The sequence below is a fragment of the Physella acuta genome, unplaced genomic scaffold, assembly GCF_028476545.2.
Source record: "Physella acuta isolate Inbredline_101_S28 unplaced genomic scaffold, ASM2847654v3 ptg000008l, whole genome shotgun sequence".
In the NCBI taxonomy this organism is placed as follows: Eukaryota; Metazoa; Mollusca; class Gastropoda; family Physidae; genus Physella; species Physella acuta.
In genome coordinates, this window is record NW_026731528.1 from 2,211,927 (window position 1) to 2,237,821 (window position 25,895).

The following is a 25,895-nucleotide window of genomic DNA, read 5'->3' on the forward strand; positions in this document are numbered from 1 at the left end:
AGTTGACACGACAAACACTTAACAATTGTGTTATAAATATTTTGGCGCCATTAAAACAAGAATCAAAGCGCGCCTAATCCCATCGATAATACCAGATATAATACAATAATCCCCATCAAAGAAGACTATATTGACCATTTGTAAAATATTCAGTGTGTTCTGATTAAAGACAGTCTAAGAGCTGAGTGGAGGTTGTGGCAGGTGATACATAATTTACCATTTCACTGACAATTAATTTAACTACAACTGATGAAAAAAACATGTTTTTAAAACTTTAGAATTTTAATTCAGGAATTATTTTCTAAAAAGACTAGTTATCGAAGACTCATCCATGTAGTTAGTTGTTTTTTTTTAATATCAACAAGGTGTATAATTATGTATAATTAATGAACTTTTACCACTAATTCACAAATTAATATCAAAGGTATATTTTTTTTTAACTGATTGAAAAACAGTTTCCCAATTTTTCATCATTTAAAAAAAAGTTTTGAAATATGTGCTCAAGAGCTATTATTAGAGGTTATGTTTTTAAAAGGGTTAGATATGCTTTTATTACAAAAATTATATACAGAAATAAATTAGGCACTGTGGTCAGTACTAATCATTTAGACAATGTACTGACACAGTAATCATACACAGAATGAAGTATAGCCGTAATTCCAGATAAATATATTGCTTTCTGATGAGTAGAAGATCTATGCTGCAGTTTCCTTTAGATTGTTAAGGAACTTACGGGTAAGTGGACTTCTGGCTTCAATAGATTCCAATCGCCATTTTGAAGGCTAGAGCTAGAAATACCTGTTTCCCTATCATACCTTAAAATAATCGGAATATATTCATCATTTTTACCACAAATATTTCAGCATAACAAAAAGTAATTTTCGTTTAATTTCTCTTTACTGTAGATTTAAGTTATGGACGATGCATGTTAATTGTAAATTTTAACTGCACACAAATTATATATAGTGACAATTAGTGGTCACGGTATATAGTAGTCTGACTGAGAAATATATATATATATATATATATATATATATATATATATATATATATATATATATATATATAAAAGTATATATATACTTATATATATATATATATTTATTTATTTATATTATATATATATATATATATATATATATATATATATATATATATATATATATATATACGTTTGCGTGTTATGCGTACGTATCCGCGCGTGTGTATTTTAGTGAGTGTATCTACTATTAGGTATAATTCAATTAATTACCTTTGAAGTTCCATAATGTTTTTCTAAGCGTCCGTTTCATAAAACACTAAAAAAAAATGGCAAAAAAAATCTAAATTATTTTTTTTACAACACAAACATTGTTTATTTCATAAAACTGAATCACAATAAAAACATATGACACAGACTAGCTAACAATTTGGTTTAACCACTAGAAAAATGAAACAAGCTGGACCATTTCTTACCTGCGCTGTTGACAGAGTTCCCGAGTCCACTGTCTCGAGATGTATCTGGAAGTGACAATTTTAGATATTGTTATCATGACTTTGTGCTGTAAAGCGATTCCACAAAAGTTGTACCGCTTCTACAAGACAATTGGTCCCTTATTGGATGAAGGCGGTAAAAATAAATTTTATGGAAATAGTAAATTGGTTATACTGTCTAGCAACAACAACGATAAATTCGGTTCTTCTAACAATGTCGCGTTTTTGTGTTTATTTTGGCAAATCATGATATTTTTTGCTGCATCTTTTAACCTACACAGATACAATTGTAATAATACCATACCAGATTTATTTTTTTGTAAACGTGCAACGATATTAGTCTGTGTACCAGTATTATTGTAGCTGAATTCAGCATTAAATACCAGAAAAAATACTTCAAAGGTTCCACCAGAAGAAAAAAATATGTTTGTAGAAAATTAAATTTTCACATCAAATTAATTGTGCTCCAAACTTAGATCATGTTAGAATACACGCGGCATATATATTATAGTAGATATAGGGGTTAGTTTATTCAGGGTGGCATTTTGTTCTTATATAGTTTGTAACTTTAGGGGGCGTTGAAAATCAGAACTTCACCCATATCTAAGAAAAGTAACGAAACGCCCCTGAACAACAAAACTGACTTGTTCCATGAGCTTTAGTTACCTGTATGGGACTCCAGGTGCTTTCTAAACGAACTTGTGATGACGTCACATAGCGATACCAGACTGTCTAACTTCTCCAAGACATCTCCGTTCCCCACCCTGCCGTGTACATTGTACACTTGATTATCGGACAGGAAGCTGTTTTTTATATCATCGAATTCTTTACGGTGATGGCTGACGTCACGTTTTAGATTCTCCACTATGTGGCAGCTGTTTCTCATTTCCGCTTGCTCCGACTGTTTGTGAAAATTACATGAAATTAGAAAATTACAGCAATATGGAATTAAAAATGCTTAGGAAGTTTAAAATATGAGATTTTTCTTATTTGTAAATGTCATTATACACTTAAACAATTTTAAAAATGTAAATAACGTCAATTAAATCCAAGTCCGAAAACAAGTATTAATTAATAATTAACCTCATTAATTGCTGGAGCAGAGTCGTCACCTTGTGTATTACAGACGATGTATTGCCGCCCAGACTCTGCAATTTAATGCAACTGTTATTGATTATAACCTTGATTAAATTCTTCAAATAAGGATACAAATTAAAATATATAACACTACAATGATGATGCGATTACAGAAACTTGTTTTTATTTTTACAACAGTGAGAAGTATCAAGTTCAATGCAGTGTTTTATTTACACGACTACATTGCTTATCAGATTTAGATGGACGTGCAATGAACTAATAACATTTTACATTTAATAATTAGGCCTTTAGCACAAATAGATTTTTACATTTTGACCTATTTCCTTCTATTTGAATGAGTTGAACAGATACTCATGATTTAAGAGTGGACAGAAAAAAATTCTTAATAGAAATTATAATTTTTACGCCAGCATTATCATTATATCCATAATTTCTTTAAATTAGTTATAGTAATAAAAAGATGACAATAACGCATAAATCCCTTTAAAAAGTACATTTTAATGAGGATCAGGCTTTGGGCTGACTCCCATCACACAGACTTACCCAGGTGTGAAATGATTATTTTAATTTCTCCCACTATACTCTTTAATTTAGTCAGCTCATCCAGAACGGAAGCGTTCATCACTTTAGATGCCTTTTTTTCACACTTGTTCACAGCGTTCAATGCCACATTTAAGTCTCCAAACAGACTCGCCGTGTAATCCAAATTTCTGACCAGCCTTTCCATATTAGCAATTAGATGCTCCTTAACGCAAAAAATCACAAATTCATATTTTAACCATAAACTCCAAGTTCTCTCATTTTTTTAATCATTTATAATAATAGATTGAATCATCAAAATATAAAAAGATAGAGATGGAACATTCCCAACCATCAATACAAAAGTTTTTATAAAATTGCATTACAGATTAAATAAAGTAAATATTGATGTGAGCGAAAATACAAACATGTTTAACCTGTTCTTTGGTCGGTGCATTGGTAGAACTCGTTGCCAACGCATTTAAAGCATAAACAAATGACTGATGAATATTCTCTAGCTTAACATACAATTTATCTCAATGGTCATCTAAAGCTACTTTTTTACGTTTTGAATATTTAGACATAATACTTGATAAACTCTGCGTTTTATTTTGTTTTGCGGGGAAGAATAATTAAAAGTCACTTTTACATTTAAAAAATAAAAACAAATATTTCCAAAAGGCTAGAAAAGTAATATTTCAAAAACACGACTTAAAAGTCTCCACGAATAAATGAAAACTATGAAGGTTTTTTAATAAATATTTACCTCGCGGTTACTGGTTGTCGCATCCCTGACTGAAAAAAATAAAAATTTCTTTCGCAAAGATGAATTTTAAATTAGAACTATTTAGAATTATTTGTATTATCTTTTTTATAAAATTTTGATAAAACTCATTGATGTTTTCATTCTCTCTACTTTAATGTTTTTTGTATGTTTTATGTTATGTTATGTTATGTTATTTATTTAGTTATTTATTTATTTTATTTATTTTAATTTATATAAATATGAAAGCATCTTACATTGCAGCCGTATATCTTCCGGTGTTGGGGCTGCCATAAGAAATAACCAGCTCTGTGGTAGAAAAAAAATTGGTAGAGGTGAAGATTGGTAGCAAATTTAACAACAAGATAAACCGTATAATTTAAGGTATAAAAATTTTTAATTAATTCATAAAAAATAATCAGGCGACCAATTAAGTAAAATTTAATGTCACGATGCACTGTCTTCATGTCTTGACCCACGTACCAATTACGAACCGTATCTGTCAGTTAGAAGTGCCTGCTATTTCGCTCGGACGTTTCGATCTAGACAGACTAACGACAGACAGAAAGTGAGTTAAATAAAAGCTTGTAAAAACACAACGAAAAGAAATTTATGTCAACTACTTAGTGGTGAGTCTAGACAACACGCATCCTACAACGTTGTTGATCTTGTGATAGAGTCAACAGTTTTACGCTATCTTTTAGATAACGAAACATGGGGGTTTTGTTTTTATCTAAAAAGGAAGCCTGTACTAGCACTTCAATATTTTTATTGCTGTCTGAAACTTTTCTCTAATGGTTTTATGAAAGGCCAAGAATCACAAAATTATCTGAACTTTGTTACATTTAGTTAGAGATATATGAACAAACGTTATTTTCTCTAAGTATTTTTAAAACAGCACACTGTGTTTAAAAAAAAATGTTGGCTTAAATCAGCTACAGAAAAGTTTTAAGTGTTTACACTTACTTATCAGAAACGTTAGTCCGTTTGCTAACTGCGTCGAAGTGTCGTCGGTAATATACTTCCGCTTGTGACGTCAGTGGAACCTGCAGTCACAGGCATTGACCCTATTAACAGAGGCGTAGCGAGGGCGGGGTGGGGGGTGCGGACCACACCGGGTGACACCATTTAGAGGGGTGACACCAAGGCAAAAAAAAAATGCAAAATGTAGAGAAGAAAAATGCTTTTTTGCTAGTTCCATTAATGATTAATTAAAGTAAAACAGTCTTTTAAGTACAAATCGAAAATTATTACAAGCGGGAGGTGTGACACAATGACGAAAACGTGCTAACTTTAGAGAAAACAGTGCTACATCCAACTGTTTTATTAACAGACTATAGATAAACATCGTTACCATTACGTCAGCAGTAATTAAAGCATACACATACATGTACGCGTATGTGGCATATATTTAAATTATAGGCTTATGTAGGCATATATAAAAAATATATATATATATATATATATATATATATATATATATATATATATAGAGAGAGAGAGAGAGAGAGAGAGAGAGTTAGAGAGATTTGATAATTTCTAAAATTTTAACTGACAGTAAGCTGAAGCTTAAATATCGAAGTTCGTTTCTCACTAGCACAATAAAACACAGTTACCTACCGTAGTTACAGGTGTAAACACACACACACAATAGTGTGTGTCGAGGATAGCCTTCAATGTGAATGGCACACTTGTTGGTGAATGAAAGAATATCTAACAACCATTTGATAATCCACTATAGCACTGTAACATGAATTGGTTACCTTCGATGAAATAATGAGTCAAAATCTAAAAAAGCAAAACATGTTTTGCAACTGGTACTGTATCCAATGAATATCTATTCCTTTTCAGAAAAGTAAAATTTTACCTACATGGTAATTTCCATTTACTTCCCGGATAGTCTACTGCGCATTTAATATACTTGATAAGGAAGTTGTTTGGTCATCGATTTTTGGTCCAATTTTTTTAGCGGTTTCTTACTTATAAACATGTACGAGATAACTAGATTAAAATAAGTTTGTTGGTTAGATCTGGATAAAGCGTTAGATAAAAGCAGTAAAGTGTAAAAGTGTTTTCAAAGTCATTAACATTTTCCTTTGTTTTTCTCATGCTTTAGCTGTTATTAAAATTTAACGAGTAGAGATTGCCCATTCAAGTGTCCAGCAGTAGATAAACTCTACTTCAACTGTCCTGTGGACAAATGGTCTTACGGGTTATATTTACTGTTAACAATAAACTCAATTTTCGTTTTATTTTGTAAATAAATTCATGAAGTGAAACTATTTGGTAGTCTTAAATTGTATGCTGTATTTAACTTCGTTAAGATATAGGCCTAATTGTTGAAATGATACCTTTTTGAGTTAACTTTGACTTCTTAATTAATCAATTTTTTATTTGTATGTGACAAGGGAGAATTCAGTATTTTCTCTGTTAACATTTTCTCGATTGACCAATTTAACAGGTTTTTCAGTATTGGTCTAGGTCAGGGGTCGGCAACCTTTTGAAGCGGAAGAGCCCAAAAGTTACAATTTTCAAAATTTACATGGTTTTAAAGAGACACTACCATTTTTTTTTATTTCAAATATCTAATACTTTTATTAAGATTATTAATATTTGAGCAAGGAGCTGGAGAGCCGCATCTTGATATCAAAAGAGCCGCATGCGGCTCGCGAGCCGCAGTTTGATGACCCTGGTGTAGGTCGCCGGTACTGCTTGATTATTGGTCATAGATATCAACAGACCCGTATGTGGGTCTAAGTTTTAGTGTCCCACATACAGGTCTAAGTGTTGATGTCGCACATACGGGTCTTTGTTGATGTCCCACATACGGGTCTGTGTTGATGTCCCACATACGGGTCTAAGTGTTGATGTCCCACATACAGGTCTGTGTTGATGTCCCACATACGGGTCTAAGTGTTGATGTCCCACATACGGGTCTAAGTGTTGATGTCCCACATACGGGTCTGTGTTGATGTCCCACATACGGGTCTGTGTTGATGTCCCACATACGGGTCTGTGTTGATGTCCCACATACGGGTCTGTGTTGATGTCCCACATACGGGTCTGTGTTGATGTCCCACATACGGGTCTGTGTTGATGTCCCACATACGGGTCTGTGTTGATGTCCCACATACGGGTCTGTGTTGATGTCCCACATACGGGTCTGTGTTGATGTCCCACATACGGGTCTGTGTTGATGTCCCACATACGGGTCTGTGTTGATGCCACTAATACGGGTCTTTGTTGATGTCCCACATACGGGTCTGTGTTGATGTCCCACATACGGGTCTGTGTTGATGTCCCACACGTGTCTGTGTTGATGTCCCACATACGGGTCTGTGTTGATGTCCCACATACGGGTCTAAGTGTTGATGTCCCACATACGGGTCTAAGTGTTGAAGTCCCACATACGGGTCTAAGTGTTGATGTCCCACATACGGGTCTAAGTGTTGATGTCCCACATGGGTCTGTGTTGATGTCCCACATACGGGTCTGTGTTGATGTCCCACATACGGGTCTGTGTTGATGTCCCACATACGGGTCTGTGTTGATGTCCCACATACGGGTCTGTGTTGATGTCCCACATACAGGTCTGTGTTGATGTCCCACATACGGGTCTGTGTTGATGTCCCACATACGGGTCTGTGTTGATGTCCCACATACGGGTCTGTGTTGATGTCCCACATGGGTCTGTGTTGATGTCCCACATACGGGTCTGTGTTGATGTCCCACATACGGGTCTGTGTTGATGTCCCACATGGGTCTGTGTTGATGTCCCACATACGGGTCTGTGTTGATGTCCCACATACAGGTCTAAGTGTTGATGTCCCACATGGGTCTGTGTTGATGTCCCACATACGGGTCTGTGTTGATGTCCCACATACAGGTCTAAGTGTTGATGTCCCACATACAGGTCTAAGTGTTGATGTCCCACATACGGGTCTGTGTTGATGTCCCACATACAGGTCTAAGTGTTGATGTCCCACATACGGGTCTGTGTTGATGTCCCACATACAGGTCTAAGTGTTGATGTCCCACATACGGGTGTAAGTGTTGATGTCCCGATGTCCCACATACAGGTCTGTGTTGATGTCCCACATACGGGTCTAAGTGTTGATGTCCCACATACGGGTCTAAGTGTTGATATCCCACATACGGATGTAAGTGTTGATGTCCCACATACGGGTCTGTGTTGATGTCCCACATACGGGTCTGTGTTGATGTCCCACATACAGGTCTGTGTTGATGTCCCACATACAGGTCTAAGTGTTGATGTCTCACATACGGGTCTAAGTGTTGATGTCCCACATACGGGTCTGTGTTGATGTCCCACATACGGGTCTGTGTTGATGTCCCACATACAGGTCTAAGTGTTGATGTCTCACATACGGGTCTAAGTGTTGATGTCCCACATACGGGTCTGTGTTGATGTCCCACATACGGGTCTAAGTGTTGATGTCCCACATACGGGTCTAAGTGTTGATATCCCACATACGGATGTAAGTGTTGATGTCCCACATACGGGTCTGTGTTGATGTCCCACATACGGGTCTGTGTTGTTGTCCCACATACGGGTCTGTGTTGTTGTCCCACATACGGGTCTGTGTTGATGTCCCACATACAGGTCTAAGTGTTGATGTCCCACATACGGGTCTGTGTTGTTGTCCCACATACAGGTCTAAGTGTTGATGTCACACATACGGGTCTGTGTTGTTGTCCCACATACAGGTCTAAGTGTTGATGTCACACATACGGGTCTGTGTTGATGTCCCACATACGAACCTGTGTTGATGTCCCACATACGGGTCTGTGTTGATGTCCCACATACGGGTCTGTGTTGATGCCCCACATACGGGTGTAAGTGTAGATGTCCCACATACGGGTGTAAGTGTTGATGTCCCGATGTCCCACATACGGGTCTGTGTTGATGTCCCACATACGGGTCTAAGTGTTGATGTCCCACATACGGGTCTGTGTTGATGCCCCACATACGGGTGTAAGTGTTGATGTCCCACATACGGGTGTAAGTGTTGATGTCCCACATACAGGTCTGTGTTGATGTCCCACATACGGGTCTGTGTTGATGTCCCACATACGGGTCTGTGTTGATGCCCCACATACGGGTGTAAGTGTTGATGTCCCACATACGGGTCTGTGTTGATGCCCCACATACGGGTGTAAGTGTAGATGTCCCACATACGGGTGTAAGTGTTGATGTCCCGATGTCCCACATACGGGTCTGTGTTGATGTCCCACATACGGGTCTAAGTGTTGATGCCCCACATACGGGTGTAAGTGTTGATGCCCCACATACGGGTGTAAGTGTTGATGCCCCACATACGGGTGTAAGTGTTGATGTCCCACATACGGGTGTAAGTGTTGATGTCCCGATGTCCCACATACGGGTCTGTGTTGATGTCCCACATACGGGTCTAAGTGTTGATGTCCCACATACGGGTCTGTGTTGATGCCCCACATACGGGTGTAAGTGTAGATGTCCCGATGTCCCACATACGGGTCTGTGTTGATGTCCCACATACGGGTCTAAGTGTTGATGTCCCACATACGGGTCTGTGTTGATGTCCCACATACGGGTGTAAGTGTTGATGTCCCGATGTCCCACATACGGGTCTGTGTTGATGTCCCACATACGGGTCTAAGTGTTGATGTCCCACATACGGGTCTGTGTTGATGCCCCACATACGGGTGTAAGTGTTGATGTCCCACATACGGGTGTAAGTGTTGATGTCCCACATACGGGTGTAAGTGTTGATGTCCCGATGTCCCACATACGGGTCTGTGTTGATGTCCCACATACGGGTCTAAGTGTTGATGTCCCACATACGGGTCTAAGTGTTGATGTCCCACATACGGGTCTGTGTTGATGCCCCACATACGGGTCTAAGTGTTGATGTCCCACATACGGGTCTAAGTGTTGATGTCCCACATACGGGTCTAAGTGTTGATATCCCACATACGGATGTAAGTGTTGATGTCCCACATACGGGTCTGTGTTGATGTCCCACATACGGGTCTGTGTTGATGTCCCACATACGGGTCTAAGTGTTGATGTCCCACATACGGGTCTAAGTGTTGATGTCCCACATACGGGTCTGTGTTGATGTCCCACATACGGGTCTAAGTGTTGATGTCCCACATACGGGTCTGTGTTGATGTCCCACATACAGGTCTAAGTGTTGATGTCACACATACTGGTCTGTGTTGATGTCCCATGCACTGTGTCATTCTCATTCTGATGCTGTGGTCCTGTAGTTATTGTGGCATCGTGATGTGTTGATGTGGTCAATGTGTAACTGTGGTGTGGTGCTGTAGTTATTGTGGCATCGTGATGTTTTGATGTGGTCAATGTGTAACTGTGATGTGGTGCTGTAGTTATTATGGTATCGTGATGTGTTGATTTGGTCAATGTGTAACTGTGGTGTGGTGTTGTGGTGCTGTAGTTATTGTGGCATCGTGATGTGTTGTTGTGGTCAATGTGTAACTGTGGTGTGGTGCTGTAGTTATTGTGGCATCGTGATGTGTTGATGTGGTCAATGTGTAACTGTGGTGTGGTGCTGTAGTTATTGTGGCATCGTGATGTGTTGATGTGGTCAATGTGTAACTGTGGTGTGGTGCTGTAGTTATTGTGGCATCGTGATGTGGTGTTATGGTCAATGTGTAACTGTGGTGTGGTGCTGTAGTTATTGTGGCATCGTGATGTGATGATGTGGCCAATATGTAACTGTGGTGTGGTGCTGTAGTTATTGTGGTATCGTGATGTGGTGTTATGGTCAATGTGTAACTGTGGTGTGGTGCTGTAGTTATTGTGGCATCGTGATGTGGTGTTGTGGTCAATGTGTAACTGTGGTGTGGTGCTGTGTTCCTTATTGATCTTTGTCCGCCCTTACTTGCCCCAACTTTTACCTATCGGACCGTGACGGAACTTTGCACGCTCTAGTTAACACACACCTTACTGGCTAATGATTGTGTCCCATTGTATAACGAGGTCAGAGAAACAGATTACATTTTTTCGTCTAGGGCATAGACCCTCTGGTCTAACGATTCACCGTGTACGCATCTCTTAGATTTTACTCTTTAAACGAAAACTCTACCTGGCCTAGAAGTTATCTGATAATATGATAATATCTCTATAACATTCAAAGTACATTTTTAAATCACTATGTAAAACATTCAAAGTACATTTTAAATCACTCCCTATAACATTCTAAGTACATTTTTAAAAGCCACCTTTAAGTACATTATAAATGAAAAGGCTCTTTTAAAATATTATAGTATCAGGTTTTTATGGTCACATTATCGTATGTACGCTTGGTAACCAGATTTTGTGGACAAATTCATAGACTAAACATTGGTGAACGTCCGAGATTTTTATTGGACATTGGTGAACGTCCGAGATTATTGTTGGACATTGGTAGACGTCCTAGATTTTAGTTGTACATTGGTAGACGTCCAAGATTTTTGTTGAACATTAGTAGACGTCCGAGATTTTTGTAGTAAATCGGTAGACGTCCGAGATTTTTGTTGAACATTGGCAGACATCCGAGATTTTTGTTGAACATTGGTAGACGTCCGAGATTTTTGTTGAACATTGGTGAACGTCCGAGATTTTTGTTGAACATTAGTAGATGTCCGAGATTTTTGTAGTGAATCGGTAGACGTCCGAGATTTTTGTTGAACATTGGTAGACGTCCGAGATTTTTGTTGTACATTGGTGAACGTCCGACATTTTTGTTGAACATTGGCAGACATCCGAGATTTTTGTTGAACATTGGTAGACGTCCGAGATTTTTGTTGAACATTGGTGAACGTCCGAGATTTTTGTTGAACATTAGTAGATGTCCGAGATTTTTGTAGTAAATCGGTAGACGTCCGAGATTTTTGTTGAACATTGGTAGACGTCCGAGATTTTTGTTGTACATTGGTGAACGTCCGAGATTTTTGTTGAACATTGGCAGACATCCGAGATTTTTGTTGAACATTGGTAGACGTCCGAGATTTTTGTTGAACATTGGTGAACGTCCGAGATTTTTGTTGAACATTAGTAGATGTCCGAGATTTTTGTAGTAAATCGGTAGACGTCCGAGATTTTTGTTGAACATTGGTGAACGTCCGAGATTTTTGTTGAACATTAGTAGATGTCCGAGATTTTTGTAGTAAATCGGTAGACGTCCGAGATTTTTGTTGAACATTGGTAGACGTCCGAGATTTTTGTTGAACATTGGTAGACGTCCGAGATTTTTGTTGAACATTGGTAGACGTCCAAGATTTTTGTTGTACATTGGTAGACGTCCTAGATTTTAGTTTTTTTTTGCATTTTTGACTTGACGGTAAAAGCTTTTGTAAATAACAAACAGATCTACTACAGTTGTGATGTTATACAGTAGCTAACACATGCTGTTGCGTTTAAAAACTATATGCATGAGCTGTAGTGTGACTTATTTCCCTTTTTTTAGATAGTTAAATAGGGGTGCTCATAAGCGCCTTTAAATATATTTGTACCAAACAAATAAAAAAGCAATTACTTCTCTAAGTTATTATTTATTAAAAAAAAATACATACTAAAGAATGACATAGCAAAGATAGGAAATATATTTAAAACAAATAATATAAATACAAACATAAAAATAAACATAACACGAGAAACAATCACACATACAAATCTTTCATGTTTTATATTTTTTTTACCGGCTAAAAATTGAGTGTAGGCAGTATTTTACAGCAAACATATTGAATAAACTAGTCCTAAATATAAAAAAAAAGAAATACAAGACAGACTAATGCACTCACACACATAACATGTTGTAATTTGTATAAACTGTAAAAAAAAAGACATTTTTTTCAAAACCCGATGGGTCCAGAAAAGAGTATCCAATGTTTGTATTCTGTGTTTGAATATATGTATATATATATATATATATATATATATATATATATATATATATATATATATATATATATATATATATATATATATATATATAGGAGGGGGCCCAGAATATTTTTTTTTGCGGGGTGGCCCTTTTTTTTCTAGTTCCGCCACTGCGTCCAAGATGTTTGTTGTACATTGGTAGACGTCCGAGATTTCTAAGTAAGACATTGGTTAAAGTTCGAGATTATTGTTGTACGTTGTTAGACGTCCGAGATTATTGTTGTACGTTGTTTGACGTCCGAGAATTCTAAGTAAGACATTGGTGAACGTCCGAGATTATTGTTGTACGTTGTTAGACGTCCGAGATTTCTAAGTAAGACATTGGTGAACGTCCGAGATTATTGTTGTACGTTGTTAGACGTCCGAGATTTCTAAGTAAGACATTGGTGAACGTCCGAGATTATTGTTGTACGTTGTTAGACGTCCGAGATTATTGTTGTACGTTGTTAGACGTCCGAGATTATTGTTGGACATTGGTCAACGTCCTGGATTTGCCCATTCAATGCTGATGCCGGAAGTGAATGTTAGGTCAGCATGACACTGTGCTGGTTAGGTTTAGGTCTAAAACATCGTAATCACCAGCAGTTTAATTAAGCTGGGGATGTGACGTTGGTCTTGGTAAACACCACGACAAAAGGATCGCTGACATAAGTAGCCTAAAATAGAATCGACGACCTGACAAACAGCAGCATATTAGCTTCCTGCTAAAAGTAGGTCGCCTGCTGATCTGTTATGTAACATGTAGCCCACATATCGCTTGAATCAATTCAATGTAAACTGGGTAAATAAAAGGACACAGCTTTCATTAGCCTTTCAATAGGCCTAGGCGGTATGGAATATATGTATATATATATATATATATATATATATATATATATATATATATATATATATATATATATATATATATATATATATATATATATATATATTGTATAGGGGATGGGGGATAGTTCAACTTCCTGATGCTGTATCAGCTGATTCAGAGCCGTCCATAAGTGACGTCACGCACCGTTGAAGGGCTGGGTTTAACCTATGTGGTGACGGTGTTGGAGAATTTGTCAAACTTCTCAGCAAAAACAAATTAAAACATAACCCTCTTTAATTAAAATTAGTGTCACAATTCATGAAACAACAACAATGATTTGATGTATTTTCATTTAATAATTAAAACAAAGTCATCTTTCACGTTTCAAATAGTAATCTTTACGTATGCGGATCAGTATCAGCATAATATGTTTTTAACATATATAACCGCTAAGATTACATAGATTGAAATATATTGTGCGCATCTAAAATATGCCCCAAATTACATTGAGCTTAAATAATATTTTGAACTGTAAAGTACACAGATGCATTATTTACATTGAAAAAACTCTAATAAACATTTTTCAAGAGAAATATATACAATGATTTTTTTAGCGTATGGAATGCAATGGAGGGGAACTAAACATCGATTAAACATCGATTGATCTCACATAGTATCAGCTGGTTTTTTTTTGACAGTGGTGTGTTTCTAGACTTACAAACACAAACCTGTCAGACTATATTATGTTTGTTTTCTAGAATTACAAACACAATTAATTTCACGGAGCTGGTAAGTTCAACAAATAATTAAAATAGTTAACAGATTCCACCTATTAAATTAGCAATAGTAGACAGCCACTTTTCTTAACTTAATCTTTCTTCAAATTGAGCAAAAATTAGCCAGTCATTAATCCTACTTATAAAAAAAAAACATACTTCAAATTGAATCTATCCTAATCCTACAACCCCCTCGAAGGTTTTTAATTCAGCAAACGTTTTACCTGCACTATTCACTTCCTCTCTAAACAATATTGGTACCTGTAATACTCCCTTCATCTTTAAACTGTATTAACGCGTGGAGCCATTCTAAATTCCTAGTTTTGTAGAATTTTTAGTTCGGGGTCACTAACCCTTTGAACTCACCCCTCCCGCACTTCTGATATGTTACCTTATTGGGACTTCAAAACACTATCAGGAAATGAGGTGGCAAACTTAATCGGGATACTCGACGTACAAAAATAGCAATAGTTAGCTAAGACGAATAGCAAAAATTTCATTTTTTAACTAACTTATGCCTGTACAAGTATTAGCAGTGCTTTTGTTTTGTGTGCGACTATTTAAAGTTTCGGGAAATCGTTACATTACAAGAGAGCGAAGAGCCATAACTGTTGAAATATTGCAGGTGAAAAAAACATCCGGGTCTAGTTCAACATTCAAGTCTTAAAAATCGGAAATATTTAATGCTGACAAATTACCTCAAGAGATAAAAAAAAAACGCCATAAGAGTTTCTTTCAGGCATCTCCATGTTGGGGTTGTGGGGGGCACTGCAAACTGAAGGAAGTCCCCCCGACCCCCCCTTCATCCACTCACACACCACAAACGAAATAGAACATAACTTTAAATTTTATTTAAAAATATACTTCAAGCAGAATCCACCCCCCTCTTGAATGTTTGAATCGCCACCCCCTCTCCATACACACCCCAGGAGTAAAAAATCTCTGAAATAAACAGTGACAGCATAATATATACATAAATATAAATATATTATTTGTGATCAGATGTTAAACACTGTTATACTATATAGTGGTTATGAAATCTAAACTAAACAAATCAACCCCAGCTAAATTAATGACTAATATTTAAAGTAATAAAACTACATTAAAAGTTTATAAATACCCCATATCAACATTTATCATAGTAATCTGGTCAAATGATTATAGAATTTGAAAAAAATCGCGTTTTAATTGACAATCATACAAATATTTCAGCAGATTTAGCCATGTTCACTTAAGTAATTGTTTCATCACTCTTTGATTCAATGACAAACACCTTTTTCTGTGGATTATGGATTATGTACATACGTTATCTCGTTATCTCATAATCATTTCCCTTTAGTGCCCATACACATGGGGCCACCACAGAAAGTGTTTAGCACTCTCTCGCAACTTGCTTCTAGAAGCTCGTTACCCCAGAAAAGTTAAAGGGGGGGGGGTCTTTGACCCCAGTATAGCTGCTGACATTAGGGTCAGATATTTATATCAAGCAAAATCATTTTACAGCCAAAAAAATGTTTTTTTAATAAACATCACATTTAAGCTTAACTCGAATTTTTACAAGTGAAAAATTACCTAACACCTTCGGAGTTACATCCCATTATTAATTAGTTCTGTGTAAATTCATAAAAACACACGCTATAACAGTTTTTGAAAAGTAAGAGAAACCTCCTTGAAAATATCAACATAGCAGTCGTCTCCGTTAGGTATAAAATCCAGTCCAATCCATAAACATAATGACACATACTCCAATTATCTTTGATACGTGTAATACTAAAATATAATGCTGACACTACAGAATAAATGAGTTCACTAACAATGAAATCTTCATCCTGACGTATTGAAATGTTTTAGGTAAAAAGTGTCCAAGCACTTTGTAAAACATCTTTTTATTCCAGTTTTATAAATAAATTCCTTTCAGTCCATATTTGCGTACAATCCATCTCGATAAAACGTTATCACTTCCAGTCCATATAAAACTCCAAAAATCCTTTAAAAAATAACATTCCAGGCTGGATACAGTTGCAACAAAATTGCATTTTCCCGTTGAGTCTGGCTAGGTTTCCTTGGAAACGCTCTAGCTTTTCTCAGCCCCCTCCACGGGCGCCTCCTCCGGCGCCTCGTCCTCCATGGAGAGGATGTTCCTGAGCTCGTCTAGTGCCGTCTTGGGTTTCGTCTGGCTCTGCTGCTGTAGCTCGTTCAAAGGTGAAGGTCGCATCTGGGGAATTCAACCCAAGGTCAAATATTTTTCGTCTGTTTATTTTTTTTCTTTTTATAAGTGTAATTTTATGTTCTTTTATTTTCTGGTAATTTTAGAACGAATGCTATTTTGTTTACGTTAATTTATAAATATTTATATGTATAACATCATAGGTTAGTTCAGCCGCCTTAATTCAGTATAGAAGAACTCACCTGATCGCATTCACTAATTCTGTTTATGTCTGAGGAAGATTGGAAAAAAAATGGTGTTAGTTCCAAAATTGGCAGAGAGAGAGAGAGAGAGAGAGAGAGAGAGAGAGAGAGAGAAAGACAGAGGGAGGGGGATAAGAATAGCATTTTGGGGAGTTCGTAGTTAGGGAAAGCGTGAGGGGATTGGGATGTGTGTGTGTGTGATGTGAGTGACCTGGTGTGTGGAACTATGGATGAGATAAATATGGGGGACCCTGTGAGGGCTGGTGTGAGGAACTAATGAGGGAATCTAATGTGATTAACTAGTGGTCAAAGGTTTACTAATGGTCAAAGGTTAACTAGTGGTCAATGGTTTAGAAAAGGTGGAAGGTTAACGAGGGGTCAAAGGTTTACTAGAGGTAAATAGTTTACTAGAGGGCAATAGTTTACTAGTGGTCAATGGTTTACTAGTGGTCAATGGTTTACTAGTGGTCAATGGTTTAATAGTGGTCAATGGTTTACTAGTGATCAATGGTTTACTAGTGGTCAATAGTTTACTAGTGGTCAATGGTTTACTAGCGGTCAATGGTATACTAGTGGTCAATGGTTTACTAGTGGTCAAATATTTACCAGTGGTCAATGGTTTACTAGTGGTCAATGGTTTACTAGTGGTCAATGGTTTACTAGTGGTCAATGGTTTACTAGTGGTCAATTGTTTACTAGTGGTCAATGGTTTACTAGTGGTCAATGGTTTACTGGTGGTCAATGGTTTACTAGTGGTCAATGGTTTACTAGTGGTCAATAGTTTACTAGTGTCAATGGTTTACTAGTGGTCAATAGTTTACTAGTGGTCAATAGTTTACTGGTGGTCAATGGTTTACTGGTGGTCAATGGTTTACTAGTGGTCAATGGTTTACTAGTGGTCAATAGTTTACTAGTGGTCAATGGTTTACTAGTGGTCAATGGTTTACTAGTGGTCAATAGTTTACTAGTGGTCAAATGTTTACTAGTGGTCTAATGTTAACTAGTGGTCAAATGGTTTACTAGGGGTCAATAGTTTACTAGTGGTCAAACATTTACTAGGGGTCAATGGTTTACTTTGTGGTCAATGGTTTACTAGTGGTCAAATGTTTACTAGTGGTCAAATGTTTACTAGGTGTCAATGGTTTACTAGTGGTCAATGGTTTACTAGTGGTCAATGGTTTTGTTTGATTTTTTAACCAAGTAAACTCATTTAATGCACTTATAAACAATCTTTAAGCTCTTATTATTTTGAATAAATCTCACTCACCAGTACCATCAAGGGAGATAATCCCGCTGTCTTTTTCTGTGGATGTTTGGCGTCCCTGGGGCACTAGAAAAACAAATCGACTGTGTACACTTTAAGAAATATACAAACAAAATTAAAATTTGATCAACTCTTAAAAGACATTAAGGAAAAAAAAAAGATTTTTTTTTATTACAATATATATTTAAAAATTTGAGCAGCATTAAAGAAAGCTATTTTGCTTCTATTTATATAAGTATTTACATTGTCGATGATTGTTCACGAAACATTTTATTTGCCTTGAACTTTTTTTTCTGAAAGGCGTCCTTGTGGTTATTTTGTTTAAAATACTTTTATTTTCCAAATTAAAATAAATACAGTAACATTTTACGCCGTTTGGGTGGATATTTACAAAGTAGTTGCATTGATGTACAGAGTATAGTAAATGAATGCTTAAGATACATTGAATTTAAACCTCGTTGGTTTAAAAATTGGACAGAGGCTTGTTTGGAACATTTTTTCCAACAAAAGTGGGTGAAAGAGCATAAAGTATGGAAGAATAGTCGAAAACAAAGCTGGTTTGCATGGATTTCATCCCATTCTGTACAATAAAGATAGTAACTACAAAAGAAAAATGAATACAAACGAATCGAAACGGTTGGGGTGGGTTAGGGGAAATCTTCACTTTTTTTCTCTCCTAGCAGCACCCCCACCCCCAACTACAGTAGCGACACACAAAAAAAGTCAAAACACACAACCAATAGGACACGCACCACTGCCCTCGACCGGTCCACGGCGACCTCCCCCCCCCCCCTCCCTCCCACTCTCTCAGTCAACCCTGACAATCATGATCATAACACTTTCTTTCGATTGATCGCTAAACTTCGTCACTATAACCCCACCCCCACCCATTTTTCAACGTACCCCCTTACATAGTTTTTTAAAACTGTATGGGATTTCTTACAATCTGTGTGTGATTGTGATTGGACTTCAGACTCAAGGAACTCTCCTCCAGCCCACTTTGCTAACTGTAGTACACCCCCCCCCCCCTTCCCTACAATGTGTATTTTCGATTAGTTGTTTACGAGTAATTGTTTATTGTTCTCTAATATATTTTCCTTTATAAGACCTATCTTATTGATTAGGTGAAAGAGCTATCGTCAAGAAAGTACTAAATTAGTACAGCATTCGTTGTTTTCTCTTTTGTTTCAACTCTACTTGAGCTTTTTGTATAAAATACGTTTTTGTGTCCTTTTTCCTTCAACATTTTTGTAACCTTTTAAATACGACAAACTACATAACACCAAAAATATTGATGTATTTGTTTTATTTGTAAATAAAAGTTTCATAATTTTTTTTTATTTTGGCTTTTTTTTTTAATTTATTTTTTGTTTATTTAGTTCTGACATTATGTGCTTTACCTGAACTAAGATAGGCCTACTCTTTCCGTTTGCTCTTTGACACCTATAAACTAAGAGCATTTTCATAATATTCCACCTCTGAAGACTAGTCCCAAGATTTTCTCCCTAAAAATATTTGCCACAACATTGTCTCCCTAAAAATATACTTGTCACAATATTCTATCCCTAAAAATATACTTGTCACAATATTCTTTCCCTAAAAATATACTTGTCACAATATTCTTTCCCTAAAAATATACTTGTCACAATATTCTTTCCCTAAAAATATACTTGTCACAATATTCTATCCCTAAAAATATACTTGTCACAATATTCTATCCCTAAAAATATACTTGTCACAATATTCTATCCCTAAAAATATACTTGTCACAATATTCTATCCCTAAAAATATACTTGTCACAATATTCTATCCCTAAAAATATACTTGTCACAATATTCTATCCCTAAAAATATACTTGTCACAATATTCTATCCCTAAAAATATACTTGCCACAAGATTCTCTCCCTAGACTCATTATACTGAGATTCCAGTTGGTAAACCTACTATGTTCCAGAACTCTAAAGCAATTCACTTACAACACACTAGACTTTACTTCCCTTTACTGTCCATACATTAAAATATGTTTTAAGTACTTATCGATAGATTTCCTACTTAGGTCTTCGTTGATGAACTGTTTCATTTATTTTGTATTAACCACATTTCTGTCATATGAAAAACAGTTGCATGTAAAGTTTAAACTATTGAATTTAGGTACATACTTGTAAAATGCAAAGCGTATGTATCGCTACTTCAAAACTAAGGTAAAAATCAATAATTGATCGGTTAAAATAGCCTGTATATTATTATTGAATCGATTATTTATACACTGCCAAATTTGCTCTCTCAGGAAGTTCAACGTTGCCAAATCAAAAGGTTAGGTTTGACCATTTTATTGGCGAATGATTTATATACTAAGAAAGCATACGTTCAGACGTCACTGTGGGTACACACACGTAGGGAAAATCGGGGGGGGGGGAGGAGTGATAGTTATATATATATATATATATATATATATATATATATATATATATATATATATATATATATATATATATATATATATATATATATATATATATATATATATATATATATATATATATATATATAACCCTTTGAGGGTGGCCATGAATCGGCGTATACTGGGCGGATGGTGTAGGATAACGAAATTAAAGCATGATATGAAATGGCTCCATAATCTAATAGTCCATTGGATGTTTACGCATTGGAAAATCCAAGCACAAAACGGTAAGATGAGAGGGACCAAATGTCGCCCGAGTATCAGACCCCCAGACCCCCACACAGCTGATGGACCCAAGGGACAGGACGCTACCTGTACAATTTGGAATCAGCTGTGTCGCAAGAGCTGCCGAAAGAAAACCAGAGTTTGTAATCCTGTTGTCAAAATGACTCCACTCCTTGATTACGGAGTTTTCTCATCTGCCCGAGGGTTCGAACTCGGGCCTTTCAGATTATCAGCCATGCGATTACCCGCCGACCACTCCTACCCAAAGTATTTCAACTATCGAGTATAACATTAAAAAAATGAAATAAATCTCAGCCCTTACCTCTGGCAGTGACGGCAGCGTGCGCCCCTACGTGCTCAAAGACCCGGCTCTCCATCTTCTGTAGCAGGTTCGAAGCGTCTCTGAACAAAGTTTTCAACTTGCTGCTGTCGATGGTCTCTGTCTTGGAGAGATGGCAGTTAAACAGGTCGTTGGACTCTAGGCTCAACCGTCGCAGAAGTTTCTGGACGTCTGTGACAAGTCGTGCCAGAATCTCTGCCGAATCCTCCACACTGTCACAACTCTGTATGGCTAATGAGCTTCCCTCTGCCATTTCTTGCACAATTGTCTTTCACAATTTTCTTGCACAATTCGTGCAGAAATTTTGTTTCACGTCCTGCTCACTTGAACAACAAACAGGATTGTTTACTGTAAAAAATATCGGAAATACGAATAAACTTTCGGCAATACGAATACACATCAAGCGAAACAGGACACGGGCTTGCTTGTTCTGAGTCTTGTCACAAATCAGCGGACTGGACTAAATTCTTCTCGGGTAGAGGGGATAAGAACACTCCAACAGGCCACTTAGCGACGTACACTACACGTACACTGTTTATAAATAGAGAAAAATGACTGGTAGAAAATGTTTAAACTTCCTTGTGTATATCTGTGTCACGAGATTTCTCGGGTCGCAGGTATTGTATCAGAGGTGGGGGTGCTATGGGTTGATTGGGGGGAGGTGAAGGGGCTAGCTAAATTGCTATAAGGTAACATAACTCATTCAAAGAGGAACGTAGTTTTATTGCCATGAAATATACTGTCTTAAATTGTTTTTTGTTTACATAATGAACTAACCAGATAACTTTATTTAAAATAACAGTCACCTACCTGCATATTTAAATTATTTTTCACCGTTTTTTTTTTCAAAGAGCTTATCATGTTACGTGGAGGGGGGGGGGGAATCCCCTTTATTTAACGGGTTAGTCTATCATGTGTCGTATCACTGAAAGCTTCTGCTCTTGTAAACGTTGTGCGCAGTCTTCGGTATACAGGGAAGTGAATGAAAACCTTAAAACAGAGAGATAAAAAAAAATACAAGAACTGGCTTACAATAGATTCATGTTGATAAACATCTGAAGTGGGACTTTTCTATCCTTGTCATTGAATAACTTGGTCAAGTGGGTTACACATTCTATTAGATATATCTTACTAGTGCAGACGTATAACATTAAAACTATTTAAAAAAAAAAAAGAAAAAAAACTTAATAGCAACACGCTTTTAAAAGCACTGAAAATAAAAATAAAAATAATTTACTTTATTTAATAAAAGCTTTTGTAGATAAAATATGTAAAAGATCTCAACCAAAGCTTTTATTAAAGAAAGTATATTAGTTTTGTTAGCTTATTATACCCCTTTTTATTATTGAATATCGTAAACTATCGAGTGATTTAATTTTGTTATCCCAACTCATTTTCGAAACCGTTTAAATAATTTTAATGACTAATTAAACATCTAATTAATTTTTTTTTTTAAATAGACTCATATTGTCATTGAAGTGAACGAAATCGATGCATTAGAAGTGGGTCAAAATTGAGTTACAAGATTTGCCACAAACCCACAAACAAACGAACAGACATATCGAGCTAAATAAAAAACTTGTACAAACATCCTTTATTTCTTATATTAATCTTACATCGAAAAAAAAATAACTAACATCTTAATGTCACATAACGCCAGGCAACTTGTGGTCAAGTAAAGCGCTATGGAGATTCCTTTTACAAGTACACAAAAAAACGTTTTCTTAATATTCAATATTGTATCGCTGGCAAGAGCTCTTCTGACCGAAAAGTTTGCAACTGTATAATTCAAGTTTGTCGTTTGGTTGACTTTTGGCTAGAATGAATTGACAACTTCATGGAAGTTTTAATGATGTGTTTCTGACGTCAACAAAATGTTAAATACCTGGTCACGAAACCCACCGACGTCAGCCATCAACACTCGTCTTTATGAGGACATTATTCAATGTGATGTATGCTGGTGCAGTGACGTCACATGGCGAGGACAGTGGACGCCATTAAGGAGTGACACCTTTAAGGACTGACACCAGTAAGGGCTGGCACTATTAAGGGCTGACACAATTAAGGACTGACACAATGACGAAAAATTCATAAAATTTACTATCAAAACAATGTTGTAACCAGTTAAAATAATTACAGTACGGGAGATGGGTTACCGCACCGGGTGACACCTGACCCAGTGACGTCACAGAACTGGTGACTGATGGGAAATTGTTTTCTGACAAAGTGAAATCTCTCTATAAGTTCGTCAGGGGGCAGAGTTTCTTCCAGACATCTCTTCGAGGGGGGGGGGAGGGAGCACCGCCCACTTCCCCCGTCACCTACCCGAACAAAATGGAATTAAGATACTAAGTGGACACTTCAACCAGTGTCCGGCTACAGGCATTAAAGGTAGCCACACCCTCCCCTCACCCCACCCTCGTGAGAAAAATGTCTGAAAGAAACACTGGTCAGTGGCTGCTTTAGCTGCGGCCCACGTTTATGTTATGTCTTCGTAAATAAGAAATGTCCTATCTAGCGGAAAAAAATATCTATATTAAAGTATATGCTTAAACTTTGAAAACCCAGTTGAAACGATGGGACAGGGGCAAGTTTAAAAGCTTACAGAAATCAAAACGTGTGTACATAAACGTGTGGAAGATTCAATATTTTAATCACTTTGTTATTTTACCGCCTGGTTCTAACAGTCGATACAGGTGACTACCGACGTCTAGCAGACGACACAGGTGACTGCCGACGTCTAGCAGACGATACATGTGACGGACCAGTGACATAATTCTCGTGTGTTTGGTTTAAAAGCTACCATTTCAGAATGAAATTTATTTAAATACTACATTATCTGATTTATTAATCGTATGTGTTTATGACGTATCGACATGTCTTTTTATATTTCCGGGGGGAAAATCACCTTTGTGGATTGTAGTGGTGGGGAGGGGTGGGGGTGCGATTAAAATCAAAGCTTAAAAATGTGTACATAAAAAGCTATTGATTTAGAATGAATTGCAATCGTTTTGAAACTCTATAGATCCGTCATCGCCATTTCCTCAAACTTAGTGTGAGTCACACTCTTGTAATTTATAGAAAAACAAAAACTCACTCAGACACAACAACAACTATGTGAACTGTTTTCTTCCTACATGCCAAGTAACTGGCTACGATTCACTTTTGTTAACCTTGGGTTGTGTTCACAATTCCCTTTTCTTAACCTTGGGTTGTATTCACAATTCCCTTTTCTTAACCTTGGGTTGTATTCACAATTCCCTTTTCTTAACCTTGGGTTGTATTCACAATTCCCTTTTCTTAACCTTGGGTTGTATTCACAATTCCCTTTTCTTAACCTTGGGTTGTATTCACAATTCCCTTTTCTTAACCTTGGGTTGTATTCACAATTCCCTTTTCTTAACCTTGGGTTGTATTCACAATTCCCTTTTCTTAACTTTGGGTTGTATTCCAGCTGAATTCAGCTTAGAACCATAACCCCATTTTTTAGTGAGAAGACTTGAGATTGACAAACTGTCTTAATATGAATTTGTTATTAAAAGAAAACCGAAATGTTTAATATTCCGCTAATAAGTTGGTTTAGTTGAGCAATCACAAAAAGTTCTTAAGCTGAGATGACTCAACATAAAACAATGCAATCGTCAATTCAATTATTGTGTCAATAACATTAAAGTTTAATTGAAAAGTCTTAAAGATTGCTAAAATGGGAAAATGATTAATATTTTTTTAAAATCTCCGTAGGCTTTTCAATTGAGTAGTTAATCTTTTGCTTTTGTCGATTGTTTTTAATATCTGCTTTCCTAAAACAAGATCAACATGCACTTAAACACGGTGTTGCTAAATCTACCAGTTGGATTGTTTTTTTTATTTAAGTTGCTTGTCGTTTACAAACATCCTTATCATATCTTTATTTACTTGCGTGTGAGCCACCAACATCTCACAAAGTTCGTTCATGCTGTTGTGAAATACAACGACTGTCCAAATAAGTGGCGGGACATTGTCCACGTTGGTTGATCAATGAATGGTTGATCAGACGGCAAGACTTCATCAAGGACTTTACATCACGAGAACTCGTCAAAATATTATGTACTGATATTTATTCGTGAAAGAACCATCACTAAACGTAGACAATGTACAGCACAAAAACATATCACATATGTCAAGGGCATGGATCCAACAGTATGTGTGTGAACCTGTATTATATATATATATATATATATATATATATATATATATATATATATATATATATATATATATATATATATATATATATATACATCTATATATATAATTCTCTTCTTCGAGCCGTTAGAAAACAAGCTGCAAACGCTCTCCCTACCTCCCCACCCCTACATGGTTTTAGTGAGCTGTGTTCACTCTAAATGTTTACAATCAGAGCCAACGATTTTAAACGTAGGGAGGGGGGGAGGAGGGGGGGAGGGAAGGAAGGGGGGGGGGTGTGTTACGGTCCTTAACGAGCTACTTATAGTGTTTTAAAGAAATATTTTCAGTGTCAGCGTTGGTACTGTCGAATTCACAAATTATGAATTATTGAAAATTAGAAACAACTAAATAGCGGCGTATGTTATGCCGCGGGCCGGCTCGTCTATATATATAATTCTCTTCTTCGAGCCGTTAGAAAACAAGCTGCAAACGCTCTCCCTACCTCCCCACCCCTACATGGTTTTAGTGAGCTGTGTTCACTCTAAATGTTTACAAGCAGAGCCAACGATTTTAAACGTAGGGGGGAAGGGGGGGAGGAAGGGGGGGGGGTTATGGTCCTTAATGAGCTACTTATAGTGTTT

At 36.7% G+C, this 25,895-nt stretch overlaps 2 protein-coding genes across 5 annotated transcripts; both read right to left on the reverse strand.

Annotated features, from left to right (window-relative positions):
- Positions 1 to 502: 502 nt before the first annotated feature.
- On the reverse strand, positions 503 to 5,756 carry LOC131952116 (uncharacterized). Of its 4 annotated transcripts, XM_059314675.1 has the most exons (10): positions 5,725 to 5,756; positions 5,474 to 5,596; positions 4,111 to 4,162; positions 3,857 to 3,885; positions 3,115 to 3,316; positions 2,557 to 2,621; positions 2,140 to 2,374; positions 1,456 to 1,500; positions 1,253 to 1,298; positions 503 to 815 (listed from the first exon to the last, which is right to left on the reverse strand). In XM_059314675.1, the coding sequence occupies exons 3-9, from the start codon at positions 4,145 to 4,147 to the stop codon at positions 1,276 to 1,278; spliced, it is 636 nt and encodes a 211-aa protein (XP_059170658.1). In that variant the 5' UTR covers positions 4,148 to 4,162; positions 5,474 to 5,596; positions 5,725 to 5,756; the 3' UTR covers positions 503 to 815; positions 1,253 to 1,275. The 4 variants fall into 4 exon arrangements, with proteins under 4 accessions (XP_059170658.1, XP_059170805.1, XP_059170740.1 ...); XM_059314822.1 differs by lacking the exon at positions 5,474 to 5,596 and having other exon boundaries at positions 5,617 to 5,736; XM_059314757.1 differs by lacking the exons at positions 5,474 to 5,596; positions 5,725 to 5,756 and adding an exon at positions 4,820 to 4,895.
- Positions 5,757 to 13,953: 8,197 nt separating this feature from the next.
- LOC131927630 (uncharacterized) lies at positions 13,954 to 21,572 on the reverse strand. Its single transcript, XM_059283408.1, has 4 exons — positions 21,070 to 21,572; positions 18,064 to 18,126; positions 16,797 to 16,825; positions 13,954 to 16,602 (listed from the first exon to the last, which is right to left on the reverse strand). The coding sequence occupies exons 1-4, from the start codon at positions 21,338 to 21,340 to the stop codon at positions 16,462 to 16,464; spliced, it is 504 nt and encodes a 167-aa protein (XP_059139391.1). The 5' UTR covers positions 21,341 to 21,572; the 3' UTR covers positions 13,954 to 16,461.
- Between the last annotated feature and the right edge of the window lie 4,323 nt (positions 21,573 to 25,895).

Coding starts and splice junctions, on each gene's coding strand:
- LOC131952116 (XM_059314675.1), bottom strand. CDS start 4,147: ATGGCAGCCCCAACACCGGAAGATATACGGCTGCAAT. Junction 3,317..3,856: donor CGACAACCAGTAACCGCGAG/GTAAATATTTAT, acceptor TTTTGCGTTAAG/GAGCATCTAATTGCTAATAT. Junction 2,375..2,556: donor CTGCTCCAGCAATTAATGAG/GTTAATTATTAA, acceptor TTTCACAAACAG/TCGGAGCAAGCGGAAATGAG.
- LOC131927630 (XM_059283408.1), bottom strand. CDS start 21,340: ATGGCAGAGGGAAGCTCATTAGCCATACAGAGTTGTGACAGTGTGGAG. Junction 16,826..18,063: donor TATCTCCCTTGATGGTACTG/GTGAGTGAGATT, acceptor AATCTTCCTCAG/ACATAAACAGAATTAGTGAA. Junction 16,603..16,796: donor GAATTAGTGAATGCGATCAG/GTGAGTTCTTCT, acceptor TGAATTCCCCAG/ATGCGACCTTCACCTTTGAA.